The 14,964-nt window shown below is 47.6% G+C and overlaps 1 protein-coding gene across 4 annotated transcripts in view; it reads left to right on the top strand.

The window, feature by feature from the left end:
• Nucleotides 1-14,964, top strand: part of TTC7A (tetratricopeptide repeat domain 7A) — a 321,743-nt gene that overhangs the window by 79,526 nt on the left and 227,253 nt on the right. For all 4 annotated transcript variants that reach the window (XM_025203549.1, XM_025203451.1, XM_014520074.2 and 1 more), the window contains 2 exons: nt 13,545-13,682; nt 14,107-14,190. In XM_025203549.1, the coding sequence (XP_025059334.1) occupies nt 13,545-13,682; nt 14,107-14,190 (222 nt within the window). The remainder of the gene's footprint in view (nt 1-13,544; nt 13,683-14,106; nt 14,191-14,964) is intronic.

Raw genomic sequence — 14,964 nt, 5'->3', positions numbered from 1 at the left:
GCTAATATATTTCACTTGGGTGTTCAGCCTGCCTATCTGTCTTATGTTAAACTTGTTACATTGTCATCTTTTTCTGTTTGGCTTTGTGTAGTATTTTCAGTATTAGTTCCGCTACAGTGGAACCCAGTAAAAGATACAGTAGTCATTACCAGATGCCAAAACAAAGAGAAAATTTGAAGGGGCCGTTTACTCTGTTAACTTTCCAAGAATAGTCCCCAGGTTTCTTGGTTTTCTTTTGCATACCCATTGCACCAAAGGAATGGAAAATAACAGTTTTGTTTTATCTGTTTGGACTTGTAGTTCTAGCAATTTGCAGCTATAACTGTCTAATTGACCACTGTGTGTAAATCATGTGACTGATTTAACTTAGAAGAAAATGCTCGTAACTTAGGAAAAAATAGTGAGGCAAATATACTTAGTACTTTGGACCAAATCTTCAGTGGGTATAAATGAGCACAACTCCCCTGAATTCCATGTAGGAGGATCTTGCCTTACACCTTCAAAGTGATTTACAGGGTAGAGGTGTATTTAGTGGCACGTGGTGCTTGTCATCAGAAACTATTGCAAAATCTGCCAGATGGTCTCCTAGTCCACCCAGGGTGGATTGTTTTTGGTGTGCAATTCCTCATTTACCTGCTGCTTGGACATTTGAAAATATGAGCTCTTTTCCTGTGCTCTGCTGCAGAGAGGGTAATTCAGCCTTCAGACTTATCCAGATTCTTGGCCTCTTCCTGAACCAGAAAAGACAGGGTAGAAATGCACTGTACAGACTAACTGAATCAAATGAAGTGAGTTCTTGTTCACAAAAGCTTAAGCATCTCTGATTTCAGTCAGTCTGTGCCAGAGGTGGGCAAAATGGCAGATCCAGCCCACGGCCAGACTCCATTTCCCAACAGCCCCTCTGCCTACATGGCTCCTAGAAGGTCTCATGGAGACCCTGGAATTGTGAGTCCGTGAAAGCATGGGGTTGTAGAACTGGGGCTCGGCTGCTGCCCCAGCCTCATGCTGTCACAGCCCCGTGATCCCAGGGTCTCCACGGAGACTGGCTGGGAGTCATGGGCAGGGCATGTGGCTGGGCAAGGAGCGGGGCTGGTGCCTGGATCTTGGGGCGGTGACAGCATGGGGCTGGGGCCGAGCCTCAATTCACTCTTTGCATAGCCCTGCCTGCAGAACCTGCACATGTCTCAGGGACTTGTGAGCAGTGGATTGCAGCTCTGCCCCGGCCCTGACCCCACGCTGTCACTGCCCCAGGATCCCAGGGTCTCTCTGGCCCCACCTGCCTACTAATCTTGCTCTGGGCTGCAGGTCAGATTTAGATTCATAGATTGTAAGGCTGGAATGGACCTCAGAAGATAATTGGGCCCGGGCCCCTGCATCAAGCAGGAAAGATTACTGGGGGTGACCCCAGTGAGGTGATTGTCTAGTTTCCTCTTGAAGATTTCCAGGGTAGGTGATTGCACCACCTCTGGAGGGAGCTTATTCCACAGTCTGCACACCCTGACTGAAGAACTTTTTCCTAATGTTGAGCCTGAATCGATCTCCAAGTAGTTTGTGGCCGTTACACCTGGTTTTCCTCTCGGGTGCCCTGGTGAACAGTTGCTCACCGAGCCCTTGATGTGCACTCCCCTCGTGTAGTTTAAAGCTGCTACCAGGTCCCCTCTCAGCCTTCTTTTCCTCAGGCTGAAGAGTCCCAGATCCCTCAGCCTTTTCTTGTATGACTTGCCTTTTCCGACTCTGATCATACGGGTGGCTCTTCTTTGGATTCTCTCAAGCTTGTCCATGTCCTTGTTAAAGTGTGGTGCCCAGAACTGGATGCAGTACTCTAGCTGCAGTCTCACCAGTGCTGAGTAGAGTGGAAGAATCACCTCTTTGGCTTTGCTGGAGATGCATCGATTGATGCATGCCAGAGTATTATTTGCCCTACTGGCTACAGCATCGCACTGCCGGCTCATATTCATACTGTGGTCTGTTATTACCCCCAGGTCCCTTTCATTCGCAGTGCTACTTAGTTTGGTGCTGCCAAGCCTATAGGTATGTTGGGAGTTGCTCGTCCCAAGGTGGAGCACTTTACATTTCTCAATGTTGAACTTCATCAGGTTCTCATCTGCCCAACTTGCTAGCCTGTCTAGGTCCACGTGTATCTGTAGCCTATCTTCAAGTGTGACCACGCTCCCCCGTAACTTGGTGTCATCCGCGAACTTGGCCAGTGAGCTCTTCACCCCCACACCCAAATTGTTAATAAAGATTGTTGAAAAGTACTGGACCGAGCACCGACCCCTGCAGGACACCGCTGCCCACTTCTTGCCAGGATGACAGATCCGTTCACTATGGCTCTCTGGGTCCTATCCTGCAGCCAGTTTCTCACCTACTTACTGTCTTGGATTTAAGCCCACAATCCTTCAATTTTATTGCAAGGACATTGTGGGATACTAGATCAAAGGCCTTTTGGAAGTCTAGGTATACAATGTCAACCTGCTCTCTCATGTCCAGGTGGCGAGTTACCTAGTCGTAGAAGGAGATGAGGTTGGTAAGGCAAGACCTGCATGTGAAGAAGCCATGCTGGCTGTCATTCAGAATCTTACCTTCTGTAAGCTTATCGCAGATAGACTCCTTGATGAACTTTTCTAGGATTTTCCCTGGGGTGAAAGTTAGGCTGATTGGCCTATAGTTACCTGGGTCCTCCCTCCTGCCCTTCGTGTGGGTGGCCACAACACTGGCCCTCTTCCAGTCCTCAGGGACTTCTCCAGAGAGCCACAAGTTCAGCAGTGGGTGTGGGGCAGACGGGACAGGGTACCTGAGCAGCAGGGCTGGGTCTGGTGGTGGCAGCCAAAAGGAGCCAGAACCACAGGGGCTGCTGGGAAATGGAGTGTGCGTGAGCTCGGATTTTGCCCACCCCTAGTCTATATGGTGCATTTTTACCCTGTCTTCTATCTGATTTCAGGCTAACTTGGCTAACTGCCTCTCTGTAACCAGAAAAGGATAATGCTGGGCTGGTGAAGCTGCTGCCTGCTGGAAATGAGATCAACTATGCAAGTGCACAGTAGGGCTGTGCAAAATTTTAGCAGAGTTTCGTTTCAGAGGTGTTTTGGCCTGTTTTAGTGCCTGAAACATTGAATCCGAAATGAAATGGAAGGTGCCAAAACATCTTCAAAACTAAATGAAACCATCCAAAATGTTTCGGAAGCACAGCCCCGCAGCCCTCCTTTTAAAGTGTCAGGAGGCTGGGGCTGGATGGGGGATGGGGCTGGGCAGGGTAGCCATGGGGGCTTCTCCCATGGCTCCCCCTGCCGGGACAGAGGCTGGCACAGTTGGAGGAGCCGTGGGAGAAACCCCCATGGCTGCTCTCCTGGCCCCATCCCCTGCTCAGCCCCAGCCTTCCCGGCACTTAAAAAAAAAACCAACAAAAAAAAGCCCTACACTCACTGGGTGTGGCAGCGGTGATTGGGGCCTCTGGGTGCTTGTGGCAGAGCCCCCTCACGCAGCGTGGGGCAGTGGGGGGACAGCGGAAATCTCCCCCCTCACCTGGCATCCGCACGGCAGCTGTCATATTGCACGGGTGCAGTGTGGCTTGGCAGGGTGCTGCATGCTGTCTGGGAGCTGGGGCGGCTCCAGCAGTGAGCTGGAGCCTGGCACCACTCAGCCCTAGCGGCCCTAGCCAATGTTCCCTCTTCGCCGTTGGGGCTGCTTTGGTCCCACTTCCCCCTTTTGGTGTGGCATGGGACATTTACTGAAGGTAAGCTCCTCACTCCTCACCCGGGGCAGGCAGTGGGGGCTGGGGCTGGGGGCTGGTGCGGGCTCCACCAGCTCCAGGGAACTGCTCCGTTCCCCCGCATTGCCTCAGGGAGCAAGGAGGCACGTGGCATTAGAGCTGGGGTGTAGAGCAGTTCCCCAGAGCCAGTGGAACCTGCGTCAGCCCCTGCCCCAGCCTCCATCCCTGCCTTGCCTCACCTCAGGGAGGAGCTGCTGTCTGCTCTGAGTGAGGCTCCGCTGGTTCCAGGGAAGTGCTCCACTCCCCAGCTCTGATGCCACGTGCCTCCTCACTCCCTGAGGCAATGCAGGGGAGCAAATCAGTTCTCCAGAGCCAGCGGAGCCTGCGCCAGGCTCCGCCACCGCCTCATCTCACCTCAGAGCTTACCTTCAGCTCCTATTCTGGTGCACATCCAGACCTTTAGTTGTGTGCAGCCGCGCACCTTAGAGGGAGCCTTGGCCCCAGCTCCCAGACAGTGTGTGGCGCCGTGCTGCACCCGTGTCACAGGGCAGCTGCCACATGGGTGCCAAGCGGGGGTGGGGGGCAGGCAGTCCCCACTGCCCCATGCTGCATGGGGAGGCTCTGCCATGAGTGCCCAGAGGCCCCAGTTGCCACTACTGCAACCAGTGAGTGCGGGGCTTTGAAAAAAAAAAAAAAAAAAGCCAAAGCCCCGCACTCACCAGCTGCAACAGCAGTGTTCATGGCCTCTGAGGGCTCATGGCAGAGCCCCCCCATGCAGTGCAGGGCAGCAGGGATTGCCCCCCTCCCTGGTACCAGCACAGCAACTGCCCCATGGCGTGGGTGCAGCGCGGCTCGGTAGGGCGCTGCTTGCTGTCTGAGAGCTGGGGCGCTAGGGTTGAGTGGTGCCAGGCTCCGGCTGACTGCCTGGAGCTGCCCCAGCTCTCAGAGAGCACATGGCATGCTGCCGAGCTGCGCTGCACCCGCATGATGTGCCAGCTGCTGTGTGGGTGCCAGGTGGAGGGTGGTGATCCCCACTGCCTCACACTGGCCTGCGCTGCATGGGGAGGCTCTGCCACAAGCGCCCGGAGTCCCCAATCACTGCTGCTGCAGCCATTGAGTGGAGGGCATTGTTTTTTGGTTGTTTTTTTTAAGTGCTGGGGCTGGGTGGGGAATGGGGCCAGGTGGCCAGCCATGGGGGCTTTTCCCTCGGTTCCCCCCGCCTGGGGAGAGGCAGGCACAGCCAAAGGAGGTGCAGGAGAACCTGCAGCCGCCCGGCTGTTCCTGCCTCTCCCCGGCCAATCCAAATCTCTGAAACAGTGTTGAAACTCCAAAACCTGTTTCAGCTCGGCCGAATCTAAGAGTGATCCGAAACACCGAAACGAATCACTGTCCTCCGAAATGGCCAAATCCAAAACCAAAATGAAACATAGCCATTTCACACAGCCCTAGTGCCCAGTAACACCTTTAATTAACTAACACAGATCTCTGTTCACCACATAAAACATTGTTTATTTCCATGAGGCTGCAAGCAAAACATCTTGTATAGTTCAGACCCTAAAGATAACAAGCTAAATAGCCATTTCTCTGAGCAAATACAATCCTTGATTATGATTTCAGAAACATGAACAAAGGTTGTTGCCAGATCTATTTAAAGGACCTCTTTTGTTGTTTCACTGTGTTGGTATTGAATTGGACCAGTTACATTATTACAGTATGCTGCTGTGTAGGGCCAGCACCTCTTGGCTATTACCTTTTCCTGGACTCCCTGTGGCTCCTGACTTTGATGTTATTGGGAAGTGGTGGGGAGTCCTAGGACCAGCCACAACTCTGCAGGTAGCCTGGCCTGCTCAATCAGACCAATCACCCTACCCAAGTCCTTTTGACCACCTGCACCAGTGCAGAGATTCTCCCTTTATGGGGTTGTCTTTGCAGGTTTCTGTGGGCTTGTCAGGGCTCCAGCTGTCGAAGTCTATGCCCCTTTTCTTCTCCAGCCACACTCACCTTGGTCCACTGATTAAAGACCTCAACCTTTGGGTTTAGGCCTGGCCTCAGTGGCCATTTTCCCCCTTTAGGGGCTCCACCTCAGTGTGCTAGTGTCAACCCTTTGGCTTGGGGTTGTCTCATAGCCCTTGTAGCAAAACAAAGGGGCACCTTGGCACTCATGTCCACAGCCTCCTTCACCCCTGTAGCCACAATCTTCCATTCACAAGTCAAAATCAAACCAAAGAAAAGCATGAGCCACCAAAATAAAAAGTCTTCCTCTTTGGATATAAGCAGCCCACAGGCCTTGACTGCTTAGGAGTCTTTCTCCCCAGTTTCTGTGGTCAACCTGCCTACCTTGGGGTCCCCCAAGGCTCTGTCCTTGGACCCATACTGTTCAACATCTTCATTAATGATGTGGACACTGGAGTCAGAAGCGGACTGGCCAAGTTCGCCGATAACACCAAACTTTGGGGCAAAGCATCCACACCAGGCTGACCTGGACAGGCTCAGCAAGTGGGTGGACGAGAATCTGATGGTGTTCAACGCCGATAAATGCAAGGTTCTCCACCTTGGGGAAAAAAAACCCGCAGCATCCTTATAGGCTCGGCAGTGCTATGTTGGCTAGCACTATGGAAGAAAGAGACTTGGGGGTCATCATTGACCACAAGATGAACATGAGCCTGCAATGCGATGCGGCGGCTAGTAAAGCGACCAAAACACTGGCTTGCATCCATAGATGCTTCTCAAGCAAATCCCGGGACGTCATTCTCCCCCTGTACTCGGCCTTAGTGAGGCCGCAGCTGGAGTACTGTGTCCAGTTTTGGGCTCCACAATTCAAAAAGGATGTGGAGAAGCTTGAGAGAGTCCAGAGAAGAGCCACGCGCATGATCAGAGGTCAGGGAAGCAGACCCTATGATGACAGGCTGAGCCCTGGGGCTCTTTAGCCTGAAAAAGCGCAGGCTCAGGGGTGATCTGATGGCCACCTACAAGTTTATCAGGGGTGACCACCAGTATCTGGGGGAACGTTTTTCACCAGAGCGCCCCAAGGGATGACGAGGTCGAATGGTGACAAACTACTTCAAGATCGTTTCAGGCTGGACATAAGGAAGAACTTCTTTACTGTCTGAGCCCCCAAGGTCTGGAACAGCCTGCCACCGGAGGTGGTTCAAGCGCCTTCATTGAACACCTTCAAGATGAAACTGGATGCTTATCTTGCTGGGATCCTATGACCCCAGCTGACTTCCTGCCCTTTGGGCGGGGGGCTGGACTCGATCTTCCGAGGTCCCTTCCAGCCCTGATGTCTGTGAAATCTATGAAAAACCTCTGGCAGTGTACAGTTGCACAAACACTCTAAACTTCTCTTCCCCCTTCTGCTTTTGTGTAGTCCCAAACTGGGTTTAAATCCCCTAACCCAACCTCCTTCTGGTCACCTGATTGCTGCACCCATTGGCCAGGTGCAGCTGCTCACTCCTTAGCCCCTGCCTGCCTTCATCAGGGCATGGGTCAGCCCACCTGCCCTGCTACATTTAAGTGCCTGCCCTCTCTGCCCTCACCAGTAACAACAGGAGGGGTTCTCTGTTACATGGTGCACAACATACTGGTTTTCTATCTACATGGGTTGCAGTAAAACTGGCAATTATGTCTCTTATAAGAAGACACAAACTGAACACTAGAATGCCCATGAATTAGGAGGCAGGTGGTAAGCACTCAGTAAAGGCTTTAATGGCTTTTTTAAAAGTTATGTTTCAAAGTGAACAATTAAGGGATACTTCCTACCATAATTGATCTGTGAATTTGGGGCTATTCAGTGAGCCTTGTTAATACTGTAATTCATACTACTATTGTACATACGAGAGGGAAGCAAGTTTCTCTGCTGTTGCAAAATGTAGTTTTTCTGCAGTAAAATAATGGCCGTTTGCATTTTCTGCTTATATTTTTATTTAAGTAGTTGTGTGTATGTATAGGAGTGCAAAGGAAAGACCTTTTTAAGGTAATCTTCCATCCTAGATCCCAGGGCTGAATTCATATTGATCCTGGTGATAGGATATTTAATGATTGTAGATACTAAAGTACAAAAATGCATCTGTCAACAAACCCAAGGTCATCTTTTAGTTTTAATATTAATGTTAATATTCTTAGTATTAATATTGATAATAACCGTTAGAAGGCATCAAAATATACAGTACTGTGGTCATTCACAGAGCTATTCCATATTTCTAGACCTAAATCCTATTTAGCCTACCAGAGATCTAAGATTATGAAGCTGCTTCCCCAAAAGATATGGATTTAGGGCTCTTACATACATGCACGGAACCTGCTCCGATGCACTGATTAATTGAGTCTGCTGCAGCATGGACATTGATGCACTCTGGCAGCCTTCCACGTTATGTATATCAGCGTCACTGCGCATCTCTGTGCTGAAAAAATGGCGGCAGGGCGCTTTGAAATAATACACATTTGATGAGCTTTATTTCAAAGTGACCAACTGCCATTTTTTCACCACAGGAATGCGTGCTGATGCTAATACATGTGATGCACAGGCCTTTTAATTAGTGTAGCTCACTAATTAAAAGTGCCTGGCACTGCATCCCAGCACATATAAAAATGCCCTTAGATTCCAAAGAGTGATCCTCTTTTACTTGAGGAGGTATACAGCTGTGCCATTCTGGAACTGGGAAGCCTTACCTGACCCCAGAGGAACATAACCACCGATCAAGGAGTTGCATAATGGGAAGCATTGTGGAGGCCTGGGAACAACTCCTGCCCTTCAAGCATCTCATTCAGGGCTGTACATATTTTGTGTTCCTATCACCTTGGGATCCAGATCGACAGGAGAAAAAACAGAGGATAACTAACTGAACTTTTTCCCTATAGTCAAGCGATTAAACTCATTCCAGAAGTAGGAGACCAAAGTTCTAGCCCCTCCTCAGCCCTGGTGGGTTTTGAACATGTATCTTCCCCTTCCCAGGGGAGTTCCCTACCCAGCCAGTTCTGTCCTGTTCTCCCAATGGTCATTTTTTCATATTATCCAGTGTTTGTTTGAAGTGCAAAAGCATAGGAAGCAGAATCCAAGGCTCCCTCATTTCCAGTGTGTATATTTCTTTTGCTTGCTTTCCTTCTGGTCCCATGACTTACATCCCTTCAATCCTGCCTAGACCATAGCCTGGGAAGCGGTAGCTAGGATGTTTTCCTGGATGGTGAGAAGTGTGAGTTTGCACTTTTCTCTCAGGATGAATTTGTCCTGTACGCTGCGTGTGTTTCCCATTTCCTCAATGAGTGCCCTCGACACTCAGCTGTTAGGTGAAAGGTAGGCATGCCCCCTCTGCCTTGCCACTTGTGTGACTTAGTTTTTTAAGGCTAAGGGGAAGGTACTTTATGCAGTTAGGTATGTTAACACTTTTTCGGTTATTTTAGCATGCTGGACTAGGATCACACTTAAAGATTTAGATGTCTAGAAGCTGTCTAAATGCCACTTAGATGCCTAACACGTGGAATAGACTAGCTTCTAGTAGCCACATTAAGTGTCAGTAAAGTGTTTTGTTTGGTTTTTCCCCCTCCTTTTGAAATTAATATTAATTTAGAAGGGGAGGTAGGAGGAAGGATTTTGGCTAGCATTGTTCTAATATAATTAATCTCAGAAGAGGTAAAACATAGAATTGTGTTGATTCATCCCATATGGCTTTCTGGAAAGAATGAGTCACGTGTTCTCTCTTGTATGTAATATTACAGAAGTAAATGGTGTTTCATGCCTTGTATTGATGATTTTAATATCCAGATACAAGAAGATTCTATTATTGCCGCAGCAGCAATACTGCACAAATACAGTGCTGTCAACTCTTTCAGTTTTATCCTGAGTCTTCCCCTGTTTGCTGCTTTTCTTAAAGCTGCTGTTCCTGGAGTCATGCGATTATCTAATGCTTTGTAATGGTTAGGGTTAGCAATTACGAAATATGGTTATTGTTACATGTATTTGCTTATATTGGTTTAATTAGAAAATGTCTTGCATTATGGTTGCCCACAGGCAACATCTGTGTCCAAGTGTAAAAACGACTAGGTTACAGTCTGTGTTTGACTTCTAGATTTTAAAGATAAAGCAAAGTATGAAGATTTTATGACCTCAGTGTTAGAAAGAAGAATATTAGTCATTCTTACAAGCCCCTGTTTTTTAACTGCTCAGGTAGTGTTGTATCTTCAGCATGACTGGCAATTATGAAATAATGTGTCCCTGTAAGATGCAGCAGATTCCCATTTATTGCAGGATCTAGGTATTCTGAAGAGGCATGTGGTTTCAATACGTAATATCGACCTCTTAGCAGAAGTTAATTAGCACTCCCCAGTTTTGATTAATCTGCTCTCTATGCTAATGCATCAATTTAAAAATCCCAGTTTGGTACTAGATACCCAAAATAGCAGCAGGGCTAGTCTGACTCTTGACATGTGGCTGATTACCTGCTTACAGAACATGTAGGTGCTTTTTCAGTAGCTTGGAGAGCTATTTTTCACAAATGGTTGTCATAGCAGAGTAATGGATGCAGAAAAAAATATTCCCATTTTATATGGGATGATTTATTTAGTATTGAGAAGATTTATTTGGTAACAATGATTATTCTACATCTTTTTATTAACCTTTTTACCTTTGTTTTTTTTAAATACTCTACTCGGATTAAATCTTAAAAATATAATTTCTTTTTCCTTCTTTTTTCTTTGGCTTCTGGTTTTCTGTCACATGGTTGAGAAATAAACACTAATCAGTTGCAATGAGGGCCCCAAAATATAAGGTTGGATCTAGGGGTGCACCAATGAAGATCTTTTGGGCCAATACCAATGGCCGATTACTGCCATATCGGCCGATATGGGATCCTATTACCCCTGCTGACTTCCTGCCCTTGGGGCAGGGGGCTGGACCCGATGATCTTCTGAGGTCCCTTCCAGCCCTAATGTCTATGAAATCTATGAAAGGATGCAATTGCTGATATGGAGCCCAGCAGCTTGGAGAGCAGTGTCAGGCGGATAAGTCTGTTGAGGGGGAGGGAAGGGGGAGCAGAGATGGGGGGAGTGGGGCTGAGGCAGGAGCAGGTGCTGCACAGCCGCGATGGACTGGGGTGTAGGACGGAGCCATGGGCAGCTTGTCTAGGGGGCGAGGAAGGGGGGAGTGGCTCCTGCAACTGCACGCATCCTGGGGGGAGGTATGGGGGCATGTGCCCCCTGGATCTGTGTGCGGGATGAGGGTGGGCTGCCCACTGTGGGCTTGGGGCCAGGGGCTGCACAGGCCTCTTCCCGGTGGGAGGCTGTGCTTGGAGCAGGCAGCAGCGGTGCTGGAAAGATGGGCTATAGGGGGGCTGCAGCCACCCCAAAATTCGCTGTAGCCCCCTCTCCCAGTACCACTGCTGCCCACCCTGAGTGCAGCCCCAGCCCAGTCCCTCCACTGGGAAGAAGCCAGTGCAGCCCCGGCACCTGAGTGCATAGCAGGCAGCCTGCTTTTGTCCTGTGCAGAGATCCAGGGGACATGTGGCCCCCATGCCTCCCCTGGGGAGTGCGCAATGGCGGGAGCCCCCCTGTGCCTCCCCAGATAAGTTGCCTGCTGCTCTGTCCCATGCCATGCCCCGCCCCACCCCAGCTGGGCAGTGCCTGCCCCAGCCCCACTCCCTCTGTCACCATGGGAGCCTTGATCTGTTCCCCCATGCCCTTTCCCCCTAACAGACTTATAGGCCAGATGCTGCTCTCCAAGCTGCCGGACTGCATTCCTGGCTGCATGCATGCTGTAGCTGCGCACATGCACGTGGCATCTATTGGAGACTTTATCGGCCACAGCCAAAAGGAGCTGATTGCCGATAATGTCAATTTTCCTTTTATCGGTGCTGATATGATACAGACCGATGTATTCATGCACCTCTAGTTGGATCTGTTTCAGACCAGTTTTATTTTCTAGCTCCTAGCAACCGTTTCAGTGTGTGTTCTCAAGTACAAGGGACTTTTTATAAAAATAATGATTTTTTGTAGGGTTTTTTTTTTAATTCAAAGTTGTTTCCACAAGTTTTTAAGCTTATATTTACAAGAACCTAAATTTTGGACTTGCCAGTTTTTTTCTAAGTGTAGTGGCCATTAAGCCCTTGGTCAGTGATTCTGTTGACTTCCCCAGTCAGTGGCTATAATGAAGAATGTTTGTAACTGGGGCATTACACAAGTGATCCTAGATGAAAGAACTGCAGTATTCTTTCAGAGGGCAATGAAAATTGTTAGGGGACTGGGACACATGTCTTATGAGGAGAGGCTGAGGGAACTGGGCTTATTTAGTCTAGAGAAGAGAAGACTGAGAGGGAATTTAGTAGCAGCCTTCAGCTGAAGGGGGATTCGAAAGAGGACAGAGTTAGACTCAGACGTGATAAATGACAGAATAAGGAGCAATAGTCTCCAAGGTGCAATAAGATAAGTTTAGGTTAGATATTATGAAAAACTTTCTCACTAGGAGGGTCCTAAAACACTGGAAAAGGTTACTCAGAGAGGTTGTGGAATCCATCCTTGGAGGTTTTTAAGACCCAGCTAGACAAAGCCTTGGCTGGGATGATGTAGTTGGGGATGGTCCTGCTTTGAGCAGGGGGGTGGACTAGATGACCTCTGGTGTGTCTTCCAACCTTTATTTTCTATGATTCTGTTACCTTTGTGCAGTATATATGGGCTGTCAGAACTGTGTATTCCATTTTTTTTCTTTGTTGCACTTAATTCCAATGTTTAATCTTTTGACAAGGCCTTATCATTGCAATTAGGAGGAAGGGAAAACAAAAAAACAAACCCAAGAAATGTGAGACTATATGGTGTATGCCCAGATTACTCAACAAACCTTACAGCATGTCCATGTTGAGGTGGTAATTTTATTTTTGCCCATGATGGAACTGTGTATCAACCTCCTCTTTTTCTCAGCTTTAATAATGCCTAGAACTTGGTGTCTTGCATTGTAGCCCTCATCCTTTTAGCTGAGAGGGGCCTTGGACAGGGCATCTGTCAGTTTCTGCTGAATGGCATAAGGCATTTGCTTTTAGTGGTTGTATGAGTTGGATGATTTTCAGAAACTGTTTGACACTATGTGAATTTTGCAACTGGCCTTAGGTGGGGACAAGATTTTGCCCTTTTCCTCTTGACAACCAAGAGCCTGTAATCTGAAGACAAACCGGAACCTCCTGCCTGAAAGCTCAGAGCATTTATCCTGAATTATTAGATTGGGGTTTTTTTTTTCAGAAGTTAAATGTTAGGTTCTTAAATTGAATTTGCAATGCACCTATAAATTATGCATAATAAATGCGTACACAAATAATGATTAAAAAATACTGTTGTCTTTCTGTTGCAAAGGCCTCTGAGTGCATTAACAGGGTAACAAACAAATCAAATTACTAGGGCAGTACATTCAAATTAATAAATAAAGTGAATAGCAGAAAAAATCAAAAAAGAAATCCACATGATTGTTAAGGAGTAAAATCTCAGAAGCCCAGGACAGTGTGTGGATAAAGGTGGATGCAGTTATCACAGCTGCAGGCAATTGATATAATTAGGCACACAGTTAGGCCCTATGCTTCTGAGTACTGGAAAATCTGGCCTAATATGTCTTTTCCATCTCTCATTTCTCTGATTCTTTGAGATAATTGTGCCGAGTGGGGTGTTTACTGCATTTCCTTTTGAGTGCATGCTGCCCTGAATTAGACCCACGCAGATAAATAGGTAGGTAAATGCAGGGCTTGTTTTGACACGGGAGTGATTTGGGGTGAACTCAATTGATTACAGTCAGACACTGCCTGCAGTCGAACTGGTATTCTCCCTTCACCGTCATTTGGTCTGATCTCTTATTTCTGTTTGTGATCAGGCGAACCGAGATGCGGTAATTAGCCGTGCTCCTGACCAGAAGGATGATCGAGCTGTCAGCCTCCAGGATGCTTCTGCAGTTTATGACCTTCTGAGTATCACGCTGGGCAGAAGAGGGCAGTATGTCATGCTTTCTGAGGTACCCAAGCTGGTTGTTACCGGAACTTCAACCTAAATCTTGCAAACAGAAACTGTCTTTTGAATAATAAACATTGAGTGCAGGTGGGGAAAGTGAATAGGAAACCTTAGTACCTGAAAACTGATGAAAACAGTGTCAAATCTGTGTAAGCTTTGGCCAAAAACTTACACATCTGCGTGACTTGTTTAGGCTTCTGAATCTATGCTTTTGCACTGAAATAAAATGGGCCTGATCTGAAGAGGTGCAAAGTACCTGCAGTTCTCATTACTTTAGAAGGGAAATCAAAGAGTATTTCCAGACAAGGCCATCAGCAGGGCACATCAAATGAGTTGTGCCTTTGAGCTGTGCCAGAGCCAGTGTATATGACAATGAATTAACATAGGGAGAAAGATATGCCCCTTATTTGTCCCAATTTTTCTTTCAGTGCTTGGAGCGAGCAATGAAGTTTGCATTTGATGAATTTCACCTCTGGTACCAACTGGCTCTTTCCATGGTAGCTTGTGGCAAGGTAAGGCTCAAATTGGACAAGCTAACAGGGCATGTATTTCTCCTGAACAACATTTTTTCTTTTAGTTTGGGGTGTGCAAAATCACTTATTTTATATGGGCAAACATATAAAGCTTTTGTTATAGCTTAGCACTGTCTGGTTAGGTTTAGATTATTCTTTATTGTCAGATGTGTACTGTGAATCAACACGATAGGATAACAGTTGTTTGGCTCTCAATGTTAAATGGGAAACCAAGCTTGATTTATTAGCTCTAGCCACTAGAGAAATCAGAGTAACTTACATAACCCCTTTTCACATATTCAAAATAAATTGTTTGTGTAGAATAGGGAACTGGAGGAAGAGATACTTGGTATCTGGTAGGAACTCCAGCACCACCAACTTTGTGGCTTTGGGCAAGTCACTCTTGAAGCCTTAAGTTACCCATCTGAAAAAGGGAATGTCATTACTGTTTGTTCCAGAGGGAAACCATGACGTATTAGGCAGTCAGTATTAGTGAATTGCTTTGAAACCCTCAGATGAAAGGTGCTACAGAAGAGAGAAGATTTTGTGGGGTGGGCGTGGGCATGGGTGTGGGCATGCACACACATGTATGAGTGTTCTAGAATTATTTTAGTTGTAAAACTCAGGTTGGAGAAGTATAAACTTTTCATTATTTCTTTGACGGAACGCCTTGCACAGGGGCAGATCCAGGATTTGGCAAAGGGGGTTGCAGGAGCAACCACCCCTGCTCTGATCCTCCTTCTCACCAGCTTCCTCTCTTCCTTCTCTTCCCCC

This window comes from Alligator sinensis, unplaced genomic scaffold (genome assembly GCF_000455745.1).
Source record: "Alligator sinensis unplaced genomic scaffold, ASM45574v1 scaffold131_1, whole genome shotgun sequence".
Classification (NCBI taxonomy): domain Eukaryota; kingdom Metazoa; phylum Chordata; order Crocodylia; family Alligatoridae; genus Alligator; species Alligator sinensis.
The sequence above is the reverse complement of the archived record's forward strand: the minus strand, read 5'-3'. Positions and strand labels throughout refer to the sequence as shown.